Source organism: Trichosurus vulpecula, chromosome 2 (genome assembly GCF_011100635.1).
Source record: "Trichosurus vulpecula isolate mTriVul1 chromosome 2, mTriVul1.pri, whole genome shotgun sequence".
Taxonomy (NCBI): domain Eukaryota; kingdom Metazoa; phylum Chordata; class Mammalia; order Diprotodontia; family Phalangeridae; genus Trichosurus; species Trichosurus vulpecula.
This window is the reverse complement of record NC_050574.1, coordinates 40,510,034-40,531,088: the sequence shown is the minus strand read 5'-3', so window position 1 is coordinate 40,531,088 and position 21,055 is coordinate 40,510,034. Positions and strand designations below refer to the sequence as shown.

The window sequence follows — 21,055 nt, the reverse complement described above, 5'->3', positions numbered from 1 at the left end:
GGAGGCAATCTGGAGCTACCCCCTTCATGCAGCCTAGCCTAAAGGGAGCTACTGGTTAGACTGGGAGAGCTCAGCCCAAGTCACTGGTCAGAGTGGGAGAAGTCAACCTAGGTCACTGGTTACACTGAGAGAACCCAGCCTAGGTCACTGATCAGACTGGGAGAACCCAGCCTAGGTCACTGGTCAGACTGGGAGAGCCCAGCCTAGGTCACTGGTCAGACTGGGAGAGCCCAGCCTAGGTCACTGGTCAGACTGGGAGAGCCCAGCCTAGGTCACTGGTCAGACTGGGAGAGCCCAGCCTAGGTCACAGGTCAGACTGGGAGAACCCAGCTCAGGTCACTGGTCAGACTGGGAGAACCCAGCTCAGGTCATTAGTTAGACTGGGAGAGCCCAGCTGAGGACATTGGTCAAATTAGGAGAGCAGAGCCCAGCCCTGGCCAAGTCACTGGCCAGGCTGAAAATGATCAGTCGATCTAGGTGCTCCTGATCCGCCAGGGAGAAGGTCTCCCCAGGCCACGGTGGGAGCAGGGACGGGATTGGACAGTGGCTGGCCAGGAGGAGGTCGAGGCTGCCTGAGAGCGGGCGGCAGTGGGAGGTCCTGGCTAGGAGCCCGGGCTGGTGGGGGGGGTTACTTTGGGGGCCCGGGAGGAAAGCGGGGGGAGGCTAGGGGCGGGGCCTGGGGGCGGAGCCTCCCTCTCCGGCTCTCGAAGCTACGTTCCCAGCGAGAGAGACTCCGAGGAGCCTGCGGTGCCTTTGGCCCAGACACCGCCTCCCCTGCAGCCCGCGGCATCATGGAGCCCCCGGGCCCGGACCGGGCCTCCTGTCCCCTTACCCTCCTCGGCCCTGGCCAGGCCCCGCGACTTCTGTTCCTGGCGCTGCTGTTCGGGGGAGCCCCAGGTAGGGGACCAGGCAACCCTAGGCGCCGAGCGGCAACTGGGAGGATGTGTTGGAGGGGGGCGTGGGGCTTGCGTGGAGCGCGATCGGAGGAGAGGGTCCCTTGGGGAGCGCTTTAAGAGGGCTTAGGGAGAACTCCGGGGGCCCCAAGAGAGGGGGGCATCTGCAGGACGTAAGGGTGTCCACTCCCCAGTACGGAGCTGGGGTGAGCCAGGAGAAGGATCTCGTGGGACAAGCGACGGAGATCTCGGGGTGGGGACTGAGCGGAGCTGGTGGGGGTAGCGCCGAGGCTGACTGGAGAGAACTCGTGGGCTAGCCCCCCCTAACTCAGCCCTGGGGGCGATCAAGGGGGCGGGCTGGGGGTGGGGGGCGAGCCCCGAGAGGGATCGGAGGCGAGGTAGTGGGGCTGGGAAGCGGCCAAGGAGACCCTCTGGCAGGTGCCTCCGGACACTAGGCAGCCCAGCCTGGTGGATACTGGGCAGGTTCTGAGATTGTCTGGGGAGGAGAGAGCGATTCTCTGCGACCTGGAGAGGGACCGGGAAAAGTTGGAGCTCTCTCCACCTCAGTCTTATCCCCTTCCCCTCCTCTCCCTACTTCCTGGTCCCACCCCACCCCCACACATACACACCTGGAAGGAGGAAGGGGGAGAGACCCAGAGACCCTGGGACTAGAGGAAGATGGTAAGATGGATACAGCGGAAGGGAAATCCGAGAGAGAGACAGAGATAGAGAGACATTGCAGAGAGGAAACAGAAGAGAGAGGCGTGGTGAGACAGAAAGAGCACCACTTGGGAGGGGGTAGAAACAGAGGTATGGGGTGGGGGGAAGCAGAGAGATACAAGAGAGAGCGAGCCATGGCGGGGAGGAGGGGCAGGGCAGAGACAGAGTCTTGGGGGGGGGGCAGAGAGAGACGAGAGAGAGCTATGGGGGGCAGAGACAGATCCACGGGAGGGGTCAGAGAGAGAGCCATGGGGGGGCAGAGAGAAAATCATGGGGGGTAGAGACAGAGCCATGGGGAGGGGGGCAGAGACAGAGCCATGGGAGGGGTCAGAAAGAGAGCCGTGGGAGGGGCAGAGAGATACAAGGCAGGGGAGGCAGAGGGAGACAAGAGAGAGCCATGGGGGGGGGGGGGCATACACAGACATGAGGGACCCAGAGACAGAGAGGGAGATAGAGGGACACAGTAAAACCCTGAGATGGAGACAACTCCAGAAAACCCCCCGGGTCCTTCCCTCCAGTCCCAAAGCTGTGTTGCTGGGACCCTGGCCCCAGAGTCCTGTGTGCCCAGTGCCCAGCCTCACTGGAGGGCACAGGCCCTCTGCTCCTTCCCCTGCCAGTCATCACTCAGCAGAACCTAAGCCCCTGGGGCTGGGTGGGGCCTGGCAAGGAGCTAGAAGAGCAGGACTGTGTGGGATGCCCTCCCTGAGGGCCCATATTTCTCTCCTTGTACCTGGCCCTATCCCCTCCTCCAGAACAGTGTTCTCAGGGACCCTTAGCTCAGCCTCCATCCCCTCAAAGACCCAAGCTACTGGCTCCTCAGCCATCTCCCTTAGGGCAAGGACCCAGGAATTCTCAGCCCCTGTAGGTCTGAGCACCTGAGTCCCACAGTTCCCTCATCTCTTCATGGACCCAGGCATCTGGGCCCCCAGACCCTGTTCCCCTCAGCATCCCCCCACCCTTCTCAGGACCTCCTTTCCTCTTCTTATGACTCATCTCTCCCCACTCCTCCCCTCCCAGAGGAGTGAAAGTAGAGGACTTGATGGGAGGGGGTGTGCAGAGGAAGGGGCTGTGCCTCGCTGAGGCAGGTCTGGGCTGGCCCCACCCCTCCTACATTCCTGAAACCTGCCCAGCCCTGTCCCCCCCTCATCTACCTCCTCCTCCCTTCTCCAACTCCCCCCTGCTCCCAGGAGGCCACAAATAGGGGGCTGCCTCCAATCTCTCTAGGCACCTAGAGACCCCACAGAGACTTCAAAACTAAAGAGATCCAAGAGGCACAGAGATAGCAGTCTGAGGTCCATCAAATCTGAAGAGGCCCAGGCAAAGACCAAGAGACTAAGAACCCTAGTCTGAGACACACCCAGAGACTGAGAGACACAAAGACAGAGACCCCAAAAGGAGATCCAAAGAGAAAGACCTCTAAATGGGAGAGCATAGTTCTACCCCTTGTCACTTCTCTCCTCCCTTTAGCTTCGGTGAGGTGGATGCCTGATGGATACCTCATTCTCCTTAACCACCAGGGTCAGGGCTGGGGGCCAGGATCCTTGAGCAGGCTGGGGGGGGGGGGGTGGATCAGGATACCTGGGTTCCTCAGAGGGCAGGAACTGAGGGCTCAGGTGACTTGGGACCCTGACCGATGGTGAGAAGCCAGAAATGGGATTAGCAAATCACTCCGTGTCTTCCTCCCTCCCCCCCAGGTGCCCAAACTGAGATCCGAGTATTAGCACCCCCCTTGGTGGAAGTCATGAAAGGGGAGGCGGTGACCCTGAACTGCTCTGTCTCTGGGGCTGGAAGCAAAGAACACTTAAAGCTGGAGTGGTTTGTTGTAAGTGACCAGCGTGGAGGGAAGGAGATCCACAGAGCTAAATGATTGGAGGCCAGAGACAGAGAAGCCAGGAAGAAGCAGTGTAGGGGAAGGGAAGTGACTGAGAGAGAATCAGACAGATGAGATAGAGGAAGAGGGAGGAAACAGCCAGAGGTTGGAGAAGGATGAAGGCTGGGCAGAGAAAGGCACAAAATAGATGGAGGAAGGCCAGGAGAAGAGAGGAAAGGAAAGGCTTGGGGGCTCACCGGTAGCTCCCCTGAGCCCTTCTCTCCTCATGGTTTCCCCACAGACAGACCGCTCAGGAAACACCTCTCTCTTGGTCTCTGCCATGGGAAGAATGGGAGCACTGAAGAAAGATGGGGACTCCAATCTAAAGCCAAGCACACCTTTTCAACTGCATCCCAACGGGTCCCTTCAGCTGCTCTCAGCTGAGATGGGGGATGAGCGGGACTACATGTGCCAAGTTACCGGGACAGCAGAGAAGGCCCAGGCCACCAGCCACCTCCGAGTCTTAGGTGAGTCCCCGAGGTCTTCCTGGAAGAGAGAGCAGCCAAGCAGGGATCAGAGCAAAATGCCAGGAGAGATGGGCAGAGAAGGAGAGAGAGGGAAAGAGAGACAGCCAGAGAGGGAGAGAAACCAAAGAAAAGAAGAGGCAGCTGAGAGAAAAAATGGGGAGAGGGGGCAGGGAGAAAGGGAGAGACAAAGGCTGATGGGGAAAGAGAGGGTACCTTCTAGTGTGGATGAGGGAGGAATACTGCTAAGGATGGGGGTGGGGTAGAGGAACGGGGCACTTCCCGCTGATGAGACCCCCTCTTCCCCATCCATTGCAGTGACTCCTGAGCCCCCCGAGGTCACACCCAACAGGGGAACAATTTCAGTGGTTGACGACAAAGCTCATGAGGTAGGAGGGCCCAGCAAGAAGAGACAGACCTTGCTTGAGGGGGAGGGGCACAGGGGCTCTGGTGGGTCCAGATACCCATGTGCTACAAATCTGATAGCCAGCCTCTTCCCCCAGATAGCCACCTGTACCAGCCGAAATGCCAACCCTGCCCCCAACATCACTTGGTACCGGGACGGGGAGGCCCTGGAGATTCCCACGGAGCTGAACGGGGGTGAGCTTCAGAGACCCTGGCTGGGTGGGAGGTAAACAGAATGAGGCAGAGGGTCCAGCATATGGGATTCCTATCCTAATAGAATTTAGAGCTAGAACTGAGAGCCCATCAGTCATCTGACAAGCCAGGAAACAGGTTCAGAGATTTTCCACAGGCCGGAGCTTGGGAAGGGATCAGAGGCAGCATGCAAGCCTGACGCCCCCACTCCCCACTCACTCTGCCAGTCACAGAGATGCCGGGGGAAGGCCAGGCGGGGGTCTGACAGAACCCCCACCATTCTCTTGTTTCTCCCCCACCAGAGCTATACACTGTGAGCCGAACTGTCCGAGAGGCCTCAGGGCTCCACTCCCTCACCAGCATCCTCTACCTTCGGCCCAAGAAGGCTGATCGACTTGTTGCCTTCCACTGCAGGGCCACCTACCAAATGCCCAATGGCCAGCAGGGCCAGCAAGATGCCGCACCCTTCCATCTCACTCTGCACTGTGAGCACTTTGACCCCTGACCTCTGCCCCCCAGGACAGTGGCCAGCTTCTGACCCCTGACCTGACAGTGCATCTCATAGTATGTCAACCTCTGACCCCCTTGCCACAAGCTTGATCCCTGACCTCTGATCCACCTACTAAGCCCTATTCTATGACCGCTGACCATAACCAAGTAGGACTCAGTCCCCTGACACTGGGGAGTGGCCTCAACCACTGACCTAATCCTGACCTCTGGACCCTCTTTGGATCCCTAGCCCAGTCCTTGACCTCACAACCCCGAGCCTACTTTCTGACCCCTAATGAGTCCTTACCGTACTTCTGCACCCCCACAGACCCTACAGAGAATGTACAGTTCTGGGTGGCTAGCCCAGCAGCCCCTGGAGGCTGGGTACGCGAGGGGGACACGGTCAACCTGCTTTGTCGGGGAGATGGCAACCCAACCCCTGAGTACATCTTCACCCTGAAGCAGGTACCCCCTCCGTACCCCCGCCACCTCTTTGGGAGAATAAATGACCCTAGACCCCAACCCAGATCTCCTGCCCTAAAACAACCCTCAATTCTCTCTCTCAGAGTAATCTTGATGCCCTTTCCTGGGATCCCCCCTGATTCCCTGCCCTGGTGACATGCCATTTCTCCAGCCTTCAGCCTTCTTTTTCTCTTGCACTGGGAAAACCCTTGACCCTCTGTCCTAGAGTGAGCCCTGGGGCCCTGGGATAGCTCCTGATATCAAGAGCCAGGCCAACTTCCCACCAAATCTCTCGCCCACTGAGGAAGCAAAGGGTGTGGGGATACATTTCTTTTCCTTGTCTTTACCAGGGAAAGAAGGAAGAAAAGTCGCTACAGACCAACACAAATGGCAACCTGACCCTCAGCAGAATCTCCCGGAACCAAAGTGGCCTCTACCAGTGTGAGGTGGCCGATTTCGATGCAGATCCAGAGGTGGAGTTGACCCAAAAGTTGGAGATCCATGTGGGATGTGAGCAGAAGCAAAAAAGGGGGGTCCAGGAGTGGCTGGAGGCCCAGAAGACAGGGTCTCTTTGTGGCTTATCCTCTTCCCCCTTATCAAATGTTTCAGTTCTATCTGACTCCTCATGACCCCATTTAAGGTTTTCTTGGCAGAGATACTGGAGGGGTTTTGCCATTTCTTTCTCCAGCTCATTTTGCAGATGAGGAAAGTGAGGCAAACAGGGTTAAGTGACTTGCCCAGGGTCACACAGCTAGAAAGTGTCTGAGACCAGATTTGAATTCAGATTTGAACTCCAGGCCTGGCGCTCTATGTTCTGTGCCACCTATATAAAAATGGTCAAATCTGATCATTGACAAAGCCCTTCTCCCTCTGAGATTCAGTGATCTTAAGAACCTTATCAACTCTGGGTAATAATGCAGTAGCTTGTGTTGGTAGAGCACCATTTGAAAAGCTTTTTGCACACACATTTGGTCCTCGCAACAACTCAGGGATTAATGTTATTATTGGAGCTAACACTATCTCCATTTTACAGATGAGGAAACTGAGGCAGAGAGCTTTAATGATTTGCCTAGGGAGGGTTGTACAGCTAGTAAGTATCCTAGGCAGGATTCAAACTTGGGTCTTAATGACGCCCAGGTCTGTGCTCTCTCTATTAGACCACACTGCCCATCTCTTTTAGGCTGGTTTTAGAGGATCTGAGGGTTTTATTCATTGGATGTGTTTGGTATCCTGTTAGTTGTCTTTCCATCCATAGCCCCCAAGAACAAGGGCACCCTGTCCATCCCACCCCCTCTGCCCCAAAAGTCCAGCACATAGAGGAAGAACTAATGAAGGCACTGATGGTGAAGAAGCGAAGAGGAGAGGGAGGGGAGGGAAGGACAATGGCTTGGACACACCTGTCCACTTCTCCCTCTGCCTGTCTCCTCTCTTCCTCTCTATCCTTCTTTCTCTTCTCTCTGTCTCTCTCTCTTCTCTGTCTCTCTCTTCTCCTCTTCTCCCTCTCTCTTCTCTTTCCCTCTCTTCTCTGTCTCTCTCCTCTACTCTTCTCTCTTTCTCCTCTTCTCTCTCCTCTCCTCTTTCTCCTCTTTCCCTCTCTCTCTTCTCTTTCCCTCTCTCTTCTCTGTCTCTCCTCTCTGTCTCCTCTCTCTCTCTGTCTCTCTCTCTCCCCACTGATTTCTCCCCTTACCTTTCTCCTCCCACTTTTGTCTCGCCTTCCAGACCTGGACCCCCTGGAGCTGAGCCCTGGAGAGAATGTAACAGTGTCCTTTGGGGACACCATGGAGCTGGGCTGCTTGGCTTCTGGGGATCCAACCCCCAAAGTCCGCTGGACTAAGGTGAGGCAGGAGGCCCCATCCTCTCCATTGGCTTCTCAGCCGTGAGTCTATGCCCTATGAATGCTCCCCACTCCCACCTCACACACTCTCCTCAGTCCTTCATCTCTCTGTACCCCAGGATTCCATCCCCCTGGGCCCCCCGGACCAGGGCCCCCACCTCACTCTCAGCAATGTCTCCTTCACCTCGGCTGGTACCTATAGCTGTGAGGCCTCAGTGCCCGAGGTTCCTGGGCTCACCAGGACCCGGAACCTGCAGCTGCTTGTGCGGGGTAAGCCCAGGGCCTGGAGAGGGGGTGGGGAGTGGGCAGGAAGGGGATCCTGGAGCCTGATGAAAGGAGCACTGAGGGCCGCAGGGCCCTGCGCTCACTGCTACCTCTCTCTTCCTTTTTCTCTATTTCTTTATTTTGTGACTCCCTCCCTCCCCCGGCCATGTCTCTCTTCCTTGATTCTCTCCTCATCTGTCTCCTTTTCTCTGTGTATCTCTCTGGGTGTCTCTTTCCTTCTCTATCTGTCCCTTTCTATGATTTTCTCTATTCTCTTCTGGCTCTGTCTTTATTCCCCTTTCTCTGTCTCTCTTCTCTGTGCCTTTTTTTCTGTCTTTCCACATCTACCCAGGTAAACCAGAGTTGAAGCCAGAGGAGATGCCGCTTCAGGGCATCAGTGCCTGGACTGAAGGGGATGATGTGACCCTAACCTGCTCTGCCCGGGGACACCCAACACCAGAGCTGAGCTGGAATCACGAAGGGGAACCAGTAAGAGAACCTCTGCCACACTGTCCCCTGAATCTCCTGCCTAGGGATTCCACTATCTGGGGGCTACCCCTGAGGAGACTAAATCCTCAGGATCCCAGACATCTGGGTCTCCTCCCTCCCACCAACAGAGATGCCCTATATTTGGTCCCCTGACATCTTGGGAGCCCAAGTGTCCTTACTATCCTCCACCCTATTGGGGATGTAGTCACGGGTGCCCCCAGCCTCTCGACCTCTGCTCCTCACGGGACATAGGCAAGGGAGCCTCCAGCCTCCTGACCTCTGCCCCCCACACAGGACATAAGCACAGGTGCCCCCAGCCTCCTGACCTCTGCCCTTCACAGGTAAACAGAATTGTCAGTGGCTGGGTCCAGAGCTCACTGAAACTGAAAGTGACAGGGACTGTGGCTAGGGAGGGGGTCTCCTGCAAGGCCTCCAACCACCTGGGTGATAACCAGCACACCTTCTACTTTGAGTCGGGTGAGTCCACCTCCCTGAGGGCAGGGGACAGAGCCTCCCTTGAGGAGAGACTTCATGCTGACCCCTCGCCCTCTCCCGCAGTGGCCTCACAGGCCCCCCAGGCAGGCGTGGCTGTGATGGCAGCTGCCATCAGTGTGGGGCTGCTACTCCTGGTTGTAGCTGTCTTCTACTGCATGCGTCGGAAAGGCCGGTGCTGTCGTAGCCGGGAAAAGGTGCCCCCGTGAGTGTGCCCCCCTGACTTCTGTCCCTTCTGACCCTGACCCTCGTCATCCATTCAGTAAGCACCCCTCATAGGCCAGACCAGGCCAGGGCTGGGAGGTGGGGGAGGAGGACCCTAGGCTGGGAGTGGGAGGGACCACACGAACACACATAAATAAATATAAACTCCATAACAAAATAAAGAGAAGGTTGTACTTGGGCTGAACTTAGGAGGGAACTAGGGGTGCCAAGAGCCAGAGATGGAGAGGACATCCCAGGTGGAGATCAAGGGCATCCCAGGTGGGGGGGGGACAGCCCTGGCACAGGTAGAGTCTGGAGACTTTGGGATCTGCTTTGTGGGAGGGACCACATGAACACACATAAATAAATATAAACTCCATAACAAAATAAAGAGAAGGTTGTACTTGGGCTGAACTTAGGAGGGAACTAGGGGTGCCAAGAGCCAGAGATGGAGAGGACATCCCAGGTGGAGATCAAGGGCATCCCAGGTGGGGGGGGACAGCCCTGGCACAGGTAGAGTCTGGAGACTTTGGGATCTGCTTTGGGATCTGGGGCTCTTGGCACCTGCTTCATTCCTGACCTTCACCTCACTTTTGTATGACTTGGACCTTGACCCTGCCTCTGTGATTGATCCCCACCTACTGAGGGCTCCCAGACACATATCTAGTCACTGGACCTTTCTTGATGTCTCTCCTTGACCATTATCCTATTTCTTCCTCATCTCCCAGGTTGCCCCCTGAGCCGGAGCCGAGTCGTCCCGGCATGGATCGCCCAGAACAGACAGGCCTACTGTCAGGAGGCGGAGGTGGAGGAGGGGGCAGCAGCCGAGGGGGCCATAGCTTTGGGGATGAGGTTAGCTGCCAGGGTCCTGCCTCGGGGAGGGGGATAGGGGAGAGAGGGACACAATCTCCTAATCCCAGTCCTTCTGTTTGCCCTTCCGCAGTGCTGAGCCGCAGGACTCTGGCATGCCTTCAGCCCCACCTTCAGTCTTTCACCAGACTCAGAGAGAGCTGTTTGCAGGTGGTAGGAGCAGGGGAGTACCCTAATCTGGTCCCAGCCTCCCCTTCCCCCACCACTTCCTTCCCCTGCCTGAGACTTGGGATATGGGATAGGGCCTGGGCTGGCCCGCCCTACAGAGATGAGAATCTCCTTCCCCCAGCCCCTGAAATATCCCTTGGCTTCTGGCCTAGGGCCTGGCCCTGGGAGGAGGGGGTCAGTGGAGGGAGCTATTTTTACCAGCCTCTGAGGTCTGTTCTCCTTTCTACTGTATAGTCTGACACTGGATCCCTGCCCCCCCCCTCCAACTTCACCCTTCCTCCACCTTGGTCAAAAACACTGGAGACTAAATAAAGGCCGTCCAACAGCCCACCCACCCCCCAGCCTAGTTTCTGCACTCACTGCCTGGGGGCCCTTGGGAAAGAGTGGGAGTCACAGCCTGCCCCGCCTATTCCGGACCCCACTACCCCACCTCAATCCCCAATCCCCGGAAACAGCTGAGCAGCATTTGGGAGGAAATGAAATGGGGAAAGTTAATGAGGTCCAGTTGGGAAGAGGGGAGGTGGAGAGGATGGACTGGGCACCTAGGCAGCCGCCTGAGGCAGAGGAGGTGTGTCCTTGTAAAGGCTGCTGCCCCTCTTTAAGGAGGTTTACAGGGCTGAGCTGGAGAGGCCAGAAAACTGATGGAGTGAATCGTTCCACAGCTGCTGGTTAGAGGGTCCTGGGGAGGAAGCAGGAGACCAAGCTAAGAGTGGAAGGAGAAGGGGCAAGCAAACAGTGAGAGGGGTGGGGTAGCCCAGCGCCATGGGAAAATTAAGGGCATGGGACAGGACTGCTGGCGGGCTTCGAGTGCCTCCTCTGTCCCACTGTGGATGTCCTCGATCAAACCCCATCTACTCTCTAGGTCTCCATTCCCCCATCTGTTAAATGTCCGAGCCTCCCAGCTTACATTCTAGGTTCTAAGCTCCCTCCCAGCTCTGATGTTCTCTGCTCTAAAGCCCTCCAAGCTCTGATACTCTCTGCTCTAAGGGCCCTCCCAGCTCTCTGATATTCTCCATTCTAAGGTTCCTTCCCATCTCTGACATTCTAGGTGCTAAGCTCTCATCCAGCTCTCTGATATTCTCTGTTCTAAGGTGTGTTTCCCGCCCCGCCCCCCCCCAGCTCTGACATTCTCGGCTCTAAGGGCCTTACCAGCTCTAACATTCTCTGTTCTAAGATTCCTCCCAGCTCTAATATCCTGTGTTTCTTTTGAGGGACTTTCCGACTCTGAGACTGGTTTTACCAGATAAACAAACCAAAACAATTAGATACTGAGAAAAAGTATATGAGAAAGAAACACAGAAACATTAAGAGACAAAGGTAAATTGAGACTCCCGTTCCCTTACTCTGCTACTTTCTTGCTTTTCCCATTCAGGAGTCTCAGCTTCCCTTCTAAAATAAGAGGATCAGGCCACCTCAGGAGGATAGGGCTCAGATCTGGGTAGCACATAAGCTGGCCAGCTTCACAACAAGGCCTATTGGGCCAGATTGAAAGAATCAGGGCTGTTTAGCCTGGGGAAGAGAAGGATCGGGGAATATTAGCACTGTCTTCAAGGATTTGAAAGCCTGTCCCATGGAAAAGAGCTCAGCTTTGCTCCGTTTGGCTCCAGAGAGCAGAGCCAGGAACAATGGGAGGAAATTACCATGAGGCCGATTGGGGAAAAGCTTCTGAACATTGAGAGCTGTCCCAGCTCTGGGAGGTGAGAGGCTCCTCCTCCCGGTGGGGTGGATCCAAGATTCTTCTTCCATTCTAGACAGCCTTGATGACCATCAAGGTGCCTACCAGCTCCTGGATTCTGGAATTTTGAGTAGATGGTCTTTAAGGCTCTTTGCTGGGAGACAGAGATGGGAAATCTCAGGCCAAAGGAGAGAGGGTGATGGGAAGATGGAAAGACCCCCCCAAGGGGAGAGAGCCAGAAACTCAGCTGGACAGTGGAGCCAGTCTGGGGGCAGATGGGCAGACTGGGATCTGAGGGAAGACAGATGGCAGGGGGTGGAGGAGAGTCACATGAGCCCCCCACATACATCACACACACCCCAATGGACAGTCAGAGGGTATCCCGCCCAGCACCTGCTCCCAGCTAATAAGGAAAGCCGCAGGCCCCATTCCCAGCAGGGGAATGGCATATATTTGCATATGGCCTGCCTCATTTGCATAATGTCCAACACAGTTTTTATTCAGACACAGAATTCCCTTCCCCTGCATGCCATTCCAAAAAAGAAATCCTAGATTCTGGGAACCAAAAGGGCCTGTTTTATATATAATGGGAAGCTAAGGTCCCAAGAAGGGTAGGGGTTTGTCCCAGGTCTGAGCTCAGATCGAACTGTCCTAAATGCCAGCCTAGGGCTCTTCCCACTCTCCCTCACTGCCTCCCTTCCAGGGCCATTCTCTGGAGAAATTCTCAGGCCTCAGTGAAGGTTACGCTGTTTGGCTGAAGGGGGAAGATGATGTTTTATGGCTCCTCACCTCCCACAGACATTCCTGGCCTCAGTTTTCTCATCTGTACAAAGAGGAAGACTACTTGTGAGGCTAACTTCCCAAGGTTGTTGTGAGGCAGATGTCTTGGACTTCAAAATGGCCAAAAACTTGAGGCAAGGGATGGAGGTCTTCGGGTGTGGCCAACACCACCTCATACTGCATGGATGGCACACTGGGCAGCCAGCTCTTTCTCTGCTCAGTGACCACAGGAATGTTAAGAGGAGTGTGGGGGAGAGGGGCAGAGCTTCTCCATGCAAGAGAGAGAGGCCAGGGCAGGGAGCCCTTACTATAATGTGTAATCTTCAAATCCCTTTTCTTCTCTGGACTTCAGGGTGCCTGTTTGTAAAGTGGGGAGATTAAAAGAGATGGTCTCCAAGATCCCTTTTTCCAACATTCTGGGTTCTTTGTATTAAGGTTTCTCCCAGCTCTGACCTTCCCTGTTCTAAGGCCCTCCTAGCCCTGACATTCCCTGTTCTAAGGCACTCCCCAACCCTGAAATTCCCTGTTCTAAGGCCCCTTCCAGCCCAGACATTCCTTGTTCTAAGGGCCTTCCCAGCTCTGACATTCCCTGTTCTAAGCCCCCTCCCAGCCCTGGTATTCCCTGTTCTAAGGACCTTCCCAGCCCCGACACACTGTTCTGCAAGTAGAGAGATTGAGACTAACAGAATCAGAGACCCTGAGTCAGAAGAACATCCAGATAATCCCATTGGGTTCTCTGAACCACCCTCCCACCCCACTCTTTGCTCTCAAAATAAATCTATCTGAGCCTGTTGATAAGAAAGCCCCAGTTGAAGGATATATTAAGTGGTTTTGATTAAAAAAACAAACAATTATTCCTGAAATAAAGAGCCTTAGGCTTGAGAGTGTGCTGACCTGGGTCTGGGTTCTCCCTTGTTAGCTGTGTGACTCAGAGCAAGCTCCTTCCCCTCTCTGGGCCTCGACTCTCCCCTCCCCTCCCCCAACACATGCACACACACAAGATGAGGGAGGTTGGATTTCAGTGGTCTGTGGCAGCCCTGTTCTGTGTCCTTGACAAAGAGAAATCCCATTTCGGGGATTTGAGACTGGAGGGAGAAAATGGGGGTGGTAGATAGAGAGGGTTTATATTGGCAAAGCCAGTATTTGAACCCAGGTCCTTTGACCCAGCATTCAGCATGCTTTCTGTTGCAGCACAAAGCCTGATGAGTCAGAGACAAAGAATAAGTAACAGAGATAGTGGGTGATGGAGACTGAAGGAGAGACATAAGATCAGAGAGAAACAGAGATACATAGAGGTGTGGAGGCAGTATCAGAGAGATGAACCCTGAGAGAAACAGGGAGACACAGAGACAATGGCTTGGAGTGATTCAGAATGCAAGGGGCGCCATGGGAAAAGACCATTCCCCTCAAACCTCCAACACACACATACACAGCACAAGCCTTTCCCACAACCCCCTGGCTTTCTCCATAGGCTGATGGCAGAACCAAGACCAGCTTGGGGGTAGGACTGTGCTGCCCCCTTGTGGGGATGGGAGCAACTGCAGGCTCTGAACGATGCCTTGAGAATCCCCAGGAAAACCTAGAGGCAAGAGGGAAGACCTAGACACACAGAGAAGAAAAGATGGAAACAAGCAGGCTGATAATTCAGTTCAACAAACATCCAGGAGGCGTTCCAAGCACGGAGCCAGAAAGGGGGGAACAGTCCCTGAACTAACCAGTTGTCTGTGGGGTGGGGAGGGTTTTAACTTTGAGCTCTAAGCTTTTTAAAGCCTTTACATAAATTATCTGAAATCTGAAGCTCACTACAACCCAGGGAGATGCGTGCTATTATTATCACCCCCATTTTATGGGTGTGGAAATCACGGAGGCTTAGGAAGGTCAAATTACTTAGCTAGGGTTACACATTGAGTAAACAAGTATTTATGAGAGGCCAGATCTGAAGGCTGGCCTTCGGACTCTGACAGCTTTCTAGTGAAATACAAAAAGGGGGGGAGGGGACAAAGGGAGGGGCGGGTCCAGGACTCTAGGGATAGTTAGGAAGTGAGAGCAGACTCCCAGCTGAGGAAGTGGGAGTCAGGTCAAGTCAGGCTGCATAGAGGATGTGGCTGGCACCCATCCTGAGCTCAGAAGGAAGGAAGGAGCAAGGAATCTCAACACAGACAAAACAGTCACAAAGATAGAAGAGACATACTCAGAGAGATAGTGAACTCACTGACAAATTTATTTTATATACTTCAGAAGACCTGGGTTCAAATCACACTGCTGTTTTCTACCTTTGGGACTTTGGGTAAGTTTCTCCGGGGTTCAGTTTCCTCAACATAAAATAAGGAAGTCAACCCAATGGATCATAAGGACCTTTCCAGATCAAAATCCTATGGCACTGACAAGTTGGGAGCAAAGACCAGAGGACCATGGCTCTGGAAGAATCTGGTCAGGAGTAACAAAACTTAGACCAGGGGTGGGCAGGTTCCACACCCCTGGCTTGGACTAAGCTAAGGACCTTGGGAAATTTTCTGGACCAAAAGGAAGGCCTTTTTTTTTTTAAAGCTATGTTGGAAACCAGGAAGATAAAAGGAAAGCTGAGATACTAGTGTTGGTCAACATAGAGTGGGCAGGGCTAATTCAATGCATCTTTTGTTCCTGCTTTCTCTGACAAGAAGAACCATTTTTGGATTAAGGAGAAAACAAAATGCTTCGCTGAGATTTGAAAGCCAAGGGCAGGGAGCCGCTGTCGAGACGCCTTTAAGGAGTGACAGTCACTGGTCCGAATGAGCTACACCCTGGGGGACTGAAATATTTGTCAGGTGTCTGTAGGGTTCAGGCCTGCAAAGAGGAAGAGGTAAACATGGGATGTCTCTGCAGGGATGGAGGAAACAAAAGCAGCATTTGAGATCCCGCATCCATTGAAGTACTAAAGCACACAAGCGGAGGAATGTACATTGAGACACCCATTCCACAGAGAGAGAGACTGAGACCAGCCCAGAAAGATACATAGAGACAAAGAAAGAGACAGAGTTGCACAGACTGAGACAAGAGACACAGAGATTGGAGACGCAAATAAATAAAGAGAGATGCTGAAACTAAGAGACCTAGATCGAGAAGCGAGGAAGGAGGCTAAGGCTGAGAAAGACTCTGGCCTGAAGAAGGCGTCGCTTCCTTCGAGGGTGCTGGGAGAAGGAGGCCCAAACCCATGGGATAGGGCGCAGAAGGGAGACCCGGGGGGAGGGGAGGAGCTGATGCCTGGAAGGGCAGCGACGTGAGCGGCCGAGTGGGGAAACCTGGGCACGTGGGCGGGGCCACCGAGGGGTGTGGTCCAGTAGGGAAAGGCCCTGAAGGGGGCGTGGCCAGAGTCCAGGGAGCAGCAGGGATGAGCAGCTCCGAGCGCCTGGCTCCGCTAGGGGTGGGGAAAGGACAGAACGCGGGGAGGGGACGGAGGGAAGGGGAGAGGAAGGGTCCCCTCCTCCAGTGACGTCAGAGAGGCGGCTAGGTGTCCGCGGCCGGAGCTGCCCCTGCGGTAGCCTAGGCTCCGGAGCGGAGTGAGATCGGGCCCCGGACCTGGAAGGGAGGAGCCGGGGAAACCGGACCCACGGACTCGCGGACACGGACACGCAACCTTCCCTGGCCCGGGCCCAGCGCCCCGGGCCGCCCATGGCCCGGCCCACCGCCCTCCCGCTGCTACTGCTGTTGTTCCTGGGGACCGGTAAGGACCCGAGGGCCGCGATCCCTTCTAAGACCCTGGCCCCTCGCTACGTGCCATCCTCCCCCCACCCTCCGGAGCCTTGGGGCCCCGGGCGAGCCCCTCTTCTCCCCTCCCCCTCGCCCCGCCTGTCTGCTTTCGCCTCTCCTTCTCTCCTGGCCTCTCTGGTAGACCAAGCTATCCCCCCAGCCCCTGATCCAAGGAGAACCCTGGCGTCCCTCCTCCCTACACTTTTCGTGTTCTTCCCCGTCACTCTGTTCTCGGCTCCCATGACCCTAGTTCACTCGCCTTAGGGGGATCCAGGCATCGGTTTACCCAGGCCCTTTGGGTCCTTCTCCCACGACCCAACCCCTCCACCCCCAACCCACGCAGCATCTTAAGCCTTGGAGGACCCCTACTCCTCACACCGGCTTCCCCCTCCGCTATTTTCTCCTCCCTCCCCTTCGCGAGCATCTGACCCCTCCTGCCTTCGCGTTTCTCCATCCTTTTTGCCTGAACTCGGGCTGCCCTGTCCCCGAGCTATGTCCGAGGGTTGATCCCTCCCTTGTCCATCCGGTACTCCTCCGTCTGGTCTCCCCATCCCCACCTGAGCCCCCAGTTAAACCCCCCTCCCCACCCCACTCCCTGTCCTGGCAAAGAGGGGGTTAACTAGAGCGGGGTCTGCTTCAGCCGCGCCCCCGCCCCCCGCGCGTTCCCCTGGAATGTAGGGAATGTGCTCCTGGGGGGAGGGGAGAAACGGAGACCCCGGCCGGGCGCCCCTTCCCCAACCCCCACCCCCTCCGCCAGCGCCGGCTAGACTCCCGAGTTCCTAGAAGGCTGGGTTGGAGGTTGGAGCAGATTCCTTAAGTACCGGACCGAGAGGGCTGGGCCTCATAAAGGGGGATACACCTGGCTTCAGTCGAGGGGGGGATGTGATTGATGCCTGAATTCCTGAGGTTTGGAGACTGTCTGGGAACCGCAGGGGAAAATCGAGGACTCCTTGGCTGAGCCGCGGAAAGGCCGGGCACTGGGCCATTCATTCCCACCGCAACTTTCCTGGGTTTCACTTTCATCGAGAGTAGTCCAGACCTTGCCCCCCTCCCCCGCCCCATCCCCTCCCTTTTGGCTCTGCCCCCCTGGGCTGTTCCGATTTCCTGGGCTCGAGCATTATCTCCTATCCGCGCCCCCCCCCCCACCTCCCCTCCACCTCTTCTAGGCCGTCTTTGTCCTAGGCAGCCTGGGGGAGAAGAGTCTGGGGCGGGCTTTATCCTCTGCCCCTCCCCCCTCCTAGCTCTGGAGACCCGGGCTGGGCGGGGGGGGGGGGGGGGAGGGGCTGGTGTGGCCATGCAGGTAGTGCTGGCCTGCTCCGGTCCCTCCTCAGGTGACCGACCCAGCTATTTATCTTCAGCCTGGGTGGAAGAAGGCTGGGCCCCTGGTACCCTGAATGGAAGGAAAGTTCTACCCAACTCGGCTACCTCTCAAGTCATTTATTCCGGGCCTACTATGTGCCAGACTGTGATAAGTGCTAGGGATACAAAAAAAAAAAAAAAGGCAAAAGACAGTCTCTGTTTTCCAGGAGATCAGTCTAAGGAGAGACACCATGCAAACCACTATGTGCAAACATGCTATAGACAGGATAAATTGGGGAGGGGGGACCCTTAAGGGGAACAGGAAAGGCTTCTTGCAGAAGGTGGGATTTGGGCTGATATTTGAAGGAAGCCAGGAGGCAGAGAGAGATCCAGGAATGGTAGATGGCCAGTGAAAATGCACTGAATCTAGGGAAATGTAGCTTTAGAGAAGAGCAAAGGAAGCCAGTATCCCTGGATTGGGGGGGGTGGAGTAGGGGTGGGAGAAGTGGTGAGTAAGATCCCCAAACAACTAGAAAGCTAGGAAGGAGCCAGCTCACAAAGGGCTTGGAATGCCAAAAGCTGGTTTTGTTTTTGATTGGAGGTAATAGGGAGTCCCTGGAGTTTCTTGAAGAGGGGCATGCTGTGGTCAGATCTGCATTCTAGAAAGATTACTTCGATAGCTGATAGAAAATGACTGGAGTGGGGAGAGACTTGAGCAGACACTACCACCATCCCAATCCCCAAGCTGACTATTGCAACAGTCCAGGAGTGAGCTGATGAGGGCCAGCATAAGGCTGGTGGGTATATAGGAGAGATCTTATTTAGCAAGGTCTCTCATTCTTACCTCCAGGCTCAACTAAGCTTCTGTCTCTGCAATTACATTGTGCCTTCCATGTTGAGAAGGCCCAGCCCTGACATTTTCTATTCTAAGGGCTCTCCCAGCTCTGACATTCTGTGTTCTAAGAGCCCTCCCAGAACTGACATTCCCTGTTCTGAGAATCCTCCCAGCTCTGATATTCTATGTTCTAAGACTCCTCCCAGATCTGACATTCTGTGTTTAAAAGCCTTCCCAGATCTGACATTTTCTGTTCTAAGGGCTCTTCCAGCTCTGACATTTTATGTTCTGAGGCCCTTCCCAGCCCTGACATTCTGTGTTCTAAGGGCCCTCCCAGCCTTGACCGTCCCTGTTCTAAGGGCCCTCCAAAATCAGACATTCTGTTTTCTAAGGGCTCTCCCAGCTCTGACATTCTTTGTTTAAGAGCCTTCCCAGATGTGACATTCTATGTTCTAAGGGCCCTCCCAGCCCTGACTTTCCCTGTTCTAAGGGCCCTCCTAACCCTGAACTTCTCTATTCTAAATATCATAGAATCAAAGATTTTAGAGTCAGAAAGTAACTTACCTGTCTCAGCATATTTTTCTATCATCTCTTTGATCTCCACTGCCAGCTTGGAGTTCTTTCTATTTCTCTTCCTCTTAGGTAGGTCAGGAAGCAACCCCAGGTTCTCCCCAGCCTCCATTCCCTCACGTCTTCATTCAGTCAAGAAAATAAGGGCTTCACCTTGGCTTTTCTCCCTCAGTGAGTGGAGAAAATGAGGCATGTGTGGGTGAGGTGAGTTACAAAGATACATTTGGAGATAGAAGGGATCTTAGATCCAGTCAAGACACCATTTTATAGAAGGGCAAAGTGAGGCACGCCAATGAAGTCCCCTGCCCCTGGGGTCACACAGCTAGTCTGAGGAGGGATTTGGATGTGTTGTCCTGATTCCCTGGCCAGTGCCTGCCCTGAGCTGTCCCCCTTGGACCTGGCATTCTCTGTTCTGAGGCAGACCTATGGACAGACCTTCCTCTGTGCCAAACACTTTGCTGAGCTCCGGGGTACAAGTGTTCTCATGTTCTAAGGTTCCTTCCTGGCTTTGATGCCCATTCTTCAGTTTCCTCCTGATTCTTCTCCAGTCCCTCCTGCTTCTGGTATTCTCTAGCCTGATCATCTTCTGTCTCTCTCTTTTTTCTGCTTCTTCCCCCTTAGCTCTTCTCCTCCTTTTCTCCATCCCTCCCTCATGGCCTTCCTCTTCCACAGCACACTTACATGGCACCCACTCTGGGTAGCCCTTGACAGAGACTCTAGCATGAGCAATGTCCTTATGGTGTGGCCACTGTCCACAGACACTAGGCCAGACACAGTCCCATGAGTCAGGAGAATGGGCTCAGCACACTACTGGGGGAAGAGTGTTTAAGGCCCTGGATTCAAAACCCAGCCATTGTCATTTATCACCTATGGGGCCTTGGTTTCTTTATCTGTAAAATGTAATGGTCTCTGAAGATCCCTTCTCTCTCTCAAAGTTTCTCATCCTCACTCCCCTAAGCAAGTCCAACCTTGTTATCCCTTCCTCAATAAGCTAGTGGATCATGTAGGATCTGTCATTCAAAGCCTTTCCAAACCCCACCTTCCACATCTGTATCCACACACATACTTTCCAGTCTTACACCTTATTTCCTAACACTTCTATCTAATTCTTCTATCCAGTGTTCCTGGCCTTCTGGCTGTTCCTCTTTCTCTTGGCTTCAGGCATTCTCTGGCTGTTCTCCAGTGCCTGGAATGCTCTTCATCTCTGCTCCATTTTCCTCTTGCTTTCTTTAAGTCACAAGTAAAAATCTCACCTTCTGCAGGAAACCTTTCCCAAGCCCTCTTAATTCTAATGCCTTCCCTCTTAACTATTTCCTGCTTATAGCTTGTTTGTACATATTTTTTGGCTCCCCCTTTAGACTGCAAGCTCCTTGAGGCCAGGGGCACAATCTTTTGCCTTTTTCGGTATCCCCGGAGCTTAGCACAGTGACTGGCTGTGTAGGCACTCATTAAATGTTTACCGACTGGCTGACTGCCCCCTTCTCCCCCCACATGGTTGTTGTTGTTTGTCCCTGGTTCTGGAAGAGGACCATGACATCAGGGAGGTGATACCATGACATGCAAGTGAACTGGATTTAAGTGAAGATGGGCTGTGCAAAGTAACCAGCCTCACTTTTTCCTCTGGAGCCATCTGGGTCCAGTGGCCAGGTATGGATCAGGATGACCCGAGATGGCCCAGGATGCAGTGGGGGACCTGGGCCTTTTCAAGCTAAGGTCTTTAATAGGTCTCAGTTTGACTAATCATTCAATGATTAAGGCTAGGTAAGACATGAGGCAGAGAATGGCCTCTTTATCTATCTGGTTGATTGATAGACAAAAGGGTGAGGGGCTTATTTTCCCCCTTAAATGAGATTAGAAGAGAGGCAAGGACTGCTAGGTGAGGCAGTGGATAGGACTCCAGGCCTGGAGTTAGGAAGAGCTGAGTTCCAATCCAGCCTCAGACCTTAATAGCCAAATGACCCTGGGCAAGTCATTTAATCTCATTTGCCTCAGCTTCCCCATCTGTAAAATGAGCTGGAGAAGGAAATGGCAAACCACTCCAGTATCTTGGCCAAGAAAACCCAAAGTGGGGCCACTGGACAACAACCTCACGACCAGAGGCCAGGGGAAGCTGGGTTAGCTTCTTGGCATGCTATGGCAAGTCTGTCATAGAGAAGAGAGATTCAGCAAGCCAGCAAGAGACTCAGGGACACGGGCTTGAGCCTGGGCTGTTGTTACATTTTTAATGCTCTTGCTGTCCCAGCCTCTAGGAAATGGGCCGAGGAAGAGCTGTGGGGGAGGAAACCACACAGCCCATGCCCAGGCCCCTGAAATCGAGGCCAAGGGAAATAGACAGTGAATCCCTGAGGTTCCCT

The 21,055-nt window shown here is 54.4% G+C and overlaps 2 protein-coding genes across 4 annotated transcripts in view; both read left to right on the top strand.

Annotated features, from left to right (window-relative positions):
* The first annotated feature begins 696 nt into the window (after nt 1–696).
* Nucleotides 697–10,150, top strand: BCAM (basal cell adhesion molecule (Lutheran blood group)). 2 transcript variants are annotated; one of them, XM_036746668.1, is made up of 15 exons: nt 697–897; nt 3,308–3,435; nt 3,725–3,950; nt 4,266–4,336; nt 4,451–4,547; nt 4,847–5,029; nt 5,362–5,498; nt 5,846–6,005; nt 7,215–7,330; nt 7,449–7,599; nt 7,946–8,082; nt 8,424–8,559; nt 8,641–8,779; nt 9,507–9,583; nt 9,722–10,150. In XM_036746668.1, the coding sequence occupies exons 1-15, from the start codon at nt 792–794 to the stop codon at nt 10,048–10,050; spliced, it is 2,193 nt and encodes a 730-aa protein (XP_036602563.1). In that variant the 5' UTR covers nt 697–791; the 3' UTR covers nt 10,051–10,150. The 2 variants fall into 2 exon arrangements, with proteins under 2 accessions (XP_036602563.1, XP_036602564.1); XM_036746669.1 differs by having other exon boundaries at nt 9,507–9,630.
* Nucleotides 10,151–15,602: 5,452 nt separating this feature from the next.
* The window catches only part of NECTIN2 (nectin cell adhesion molecule 2), a 34,178-nt gene continuing 28,725 nt past the window's right edge, over nt 15,603–21,055 (top strand). The window contains exon 1 of one of the 2 annotated variants that reach the window (XR_005009578.1): nt 15,603–15,971. Coding sequence is in view for 1 of the 2 variants with exons in the window: in XM_036744844.1 (XP_036600739.1) it covers nt 15,920–15,971 (52 nt within the window). In the remaining variant the exon portion in view is untranslated. The remainder of the gene's footprint in view (nt 15,972–21,055) is intronic. The other variant, XM_036744844.1, reaches the window with a different exon arrangement.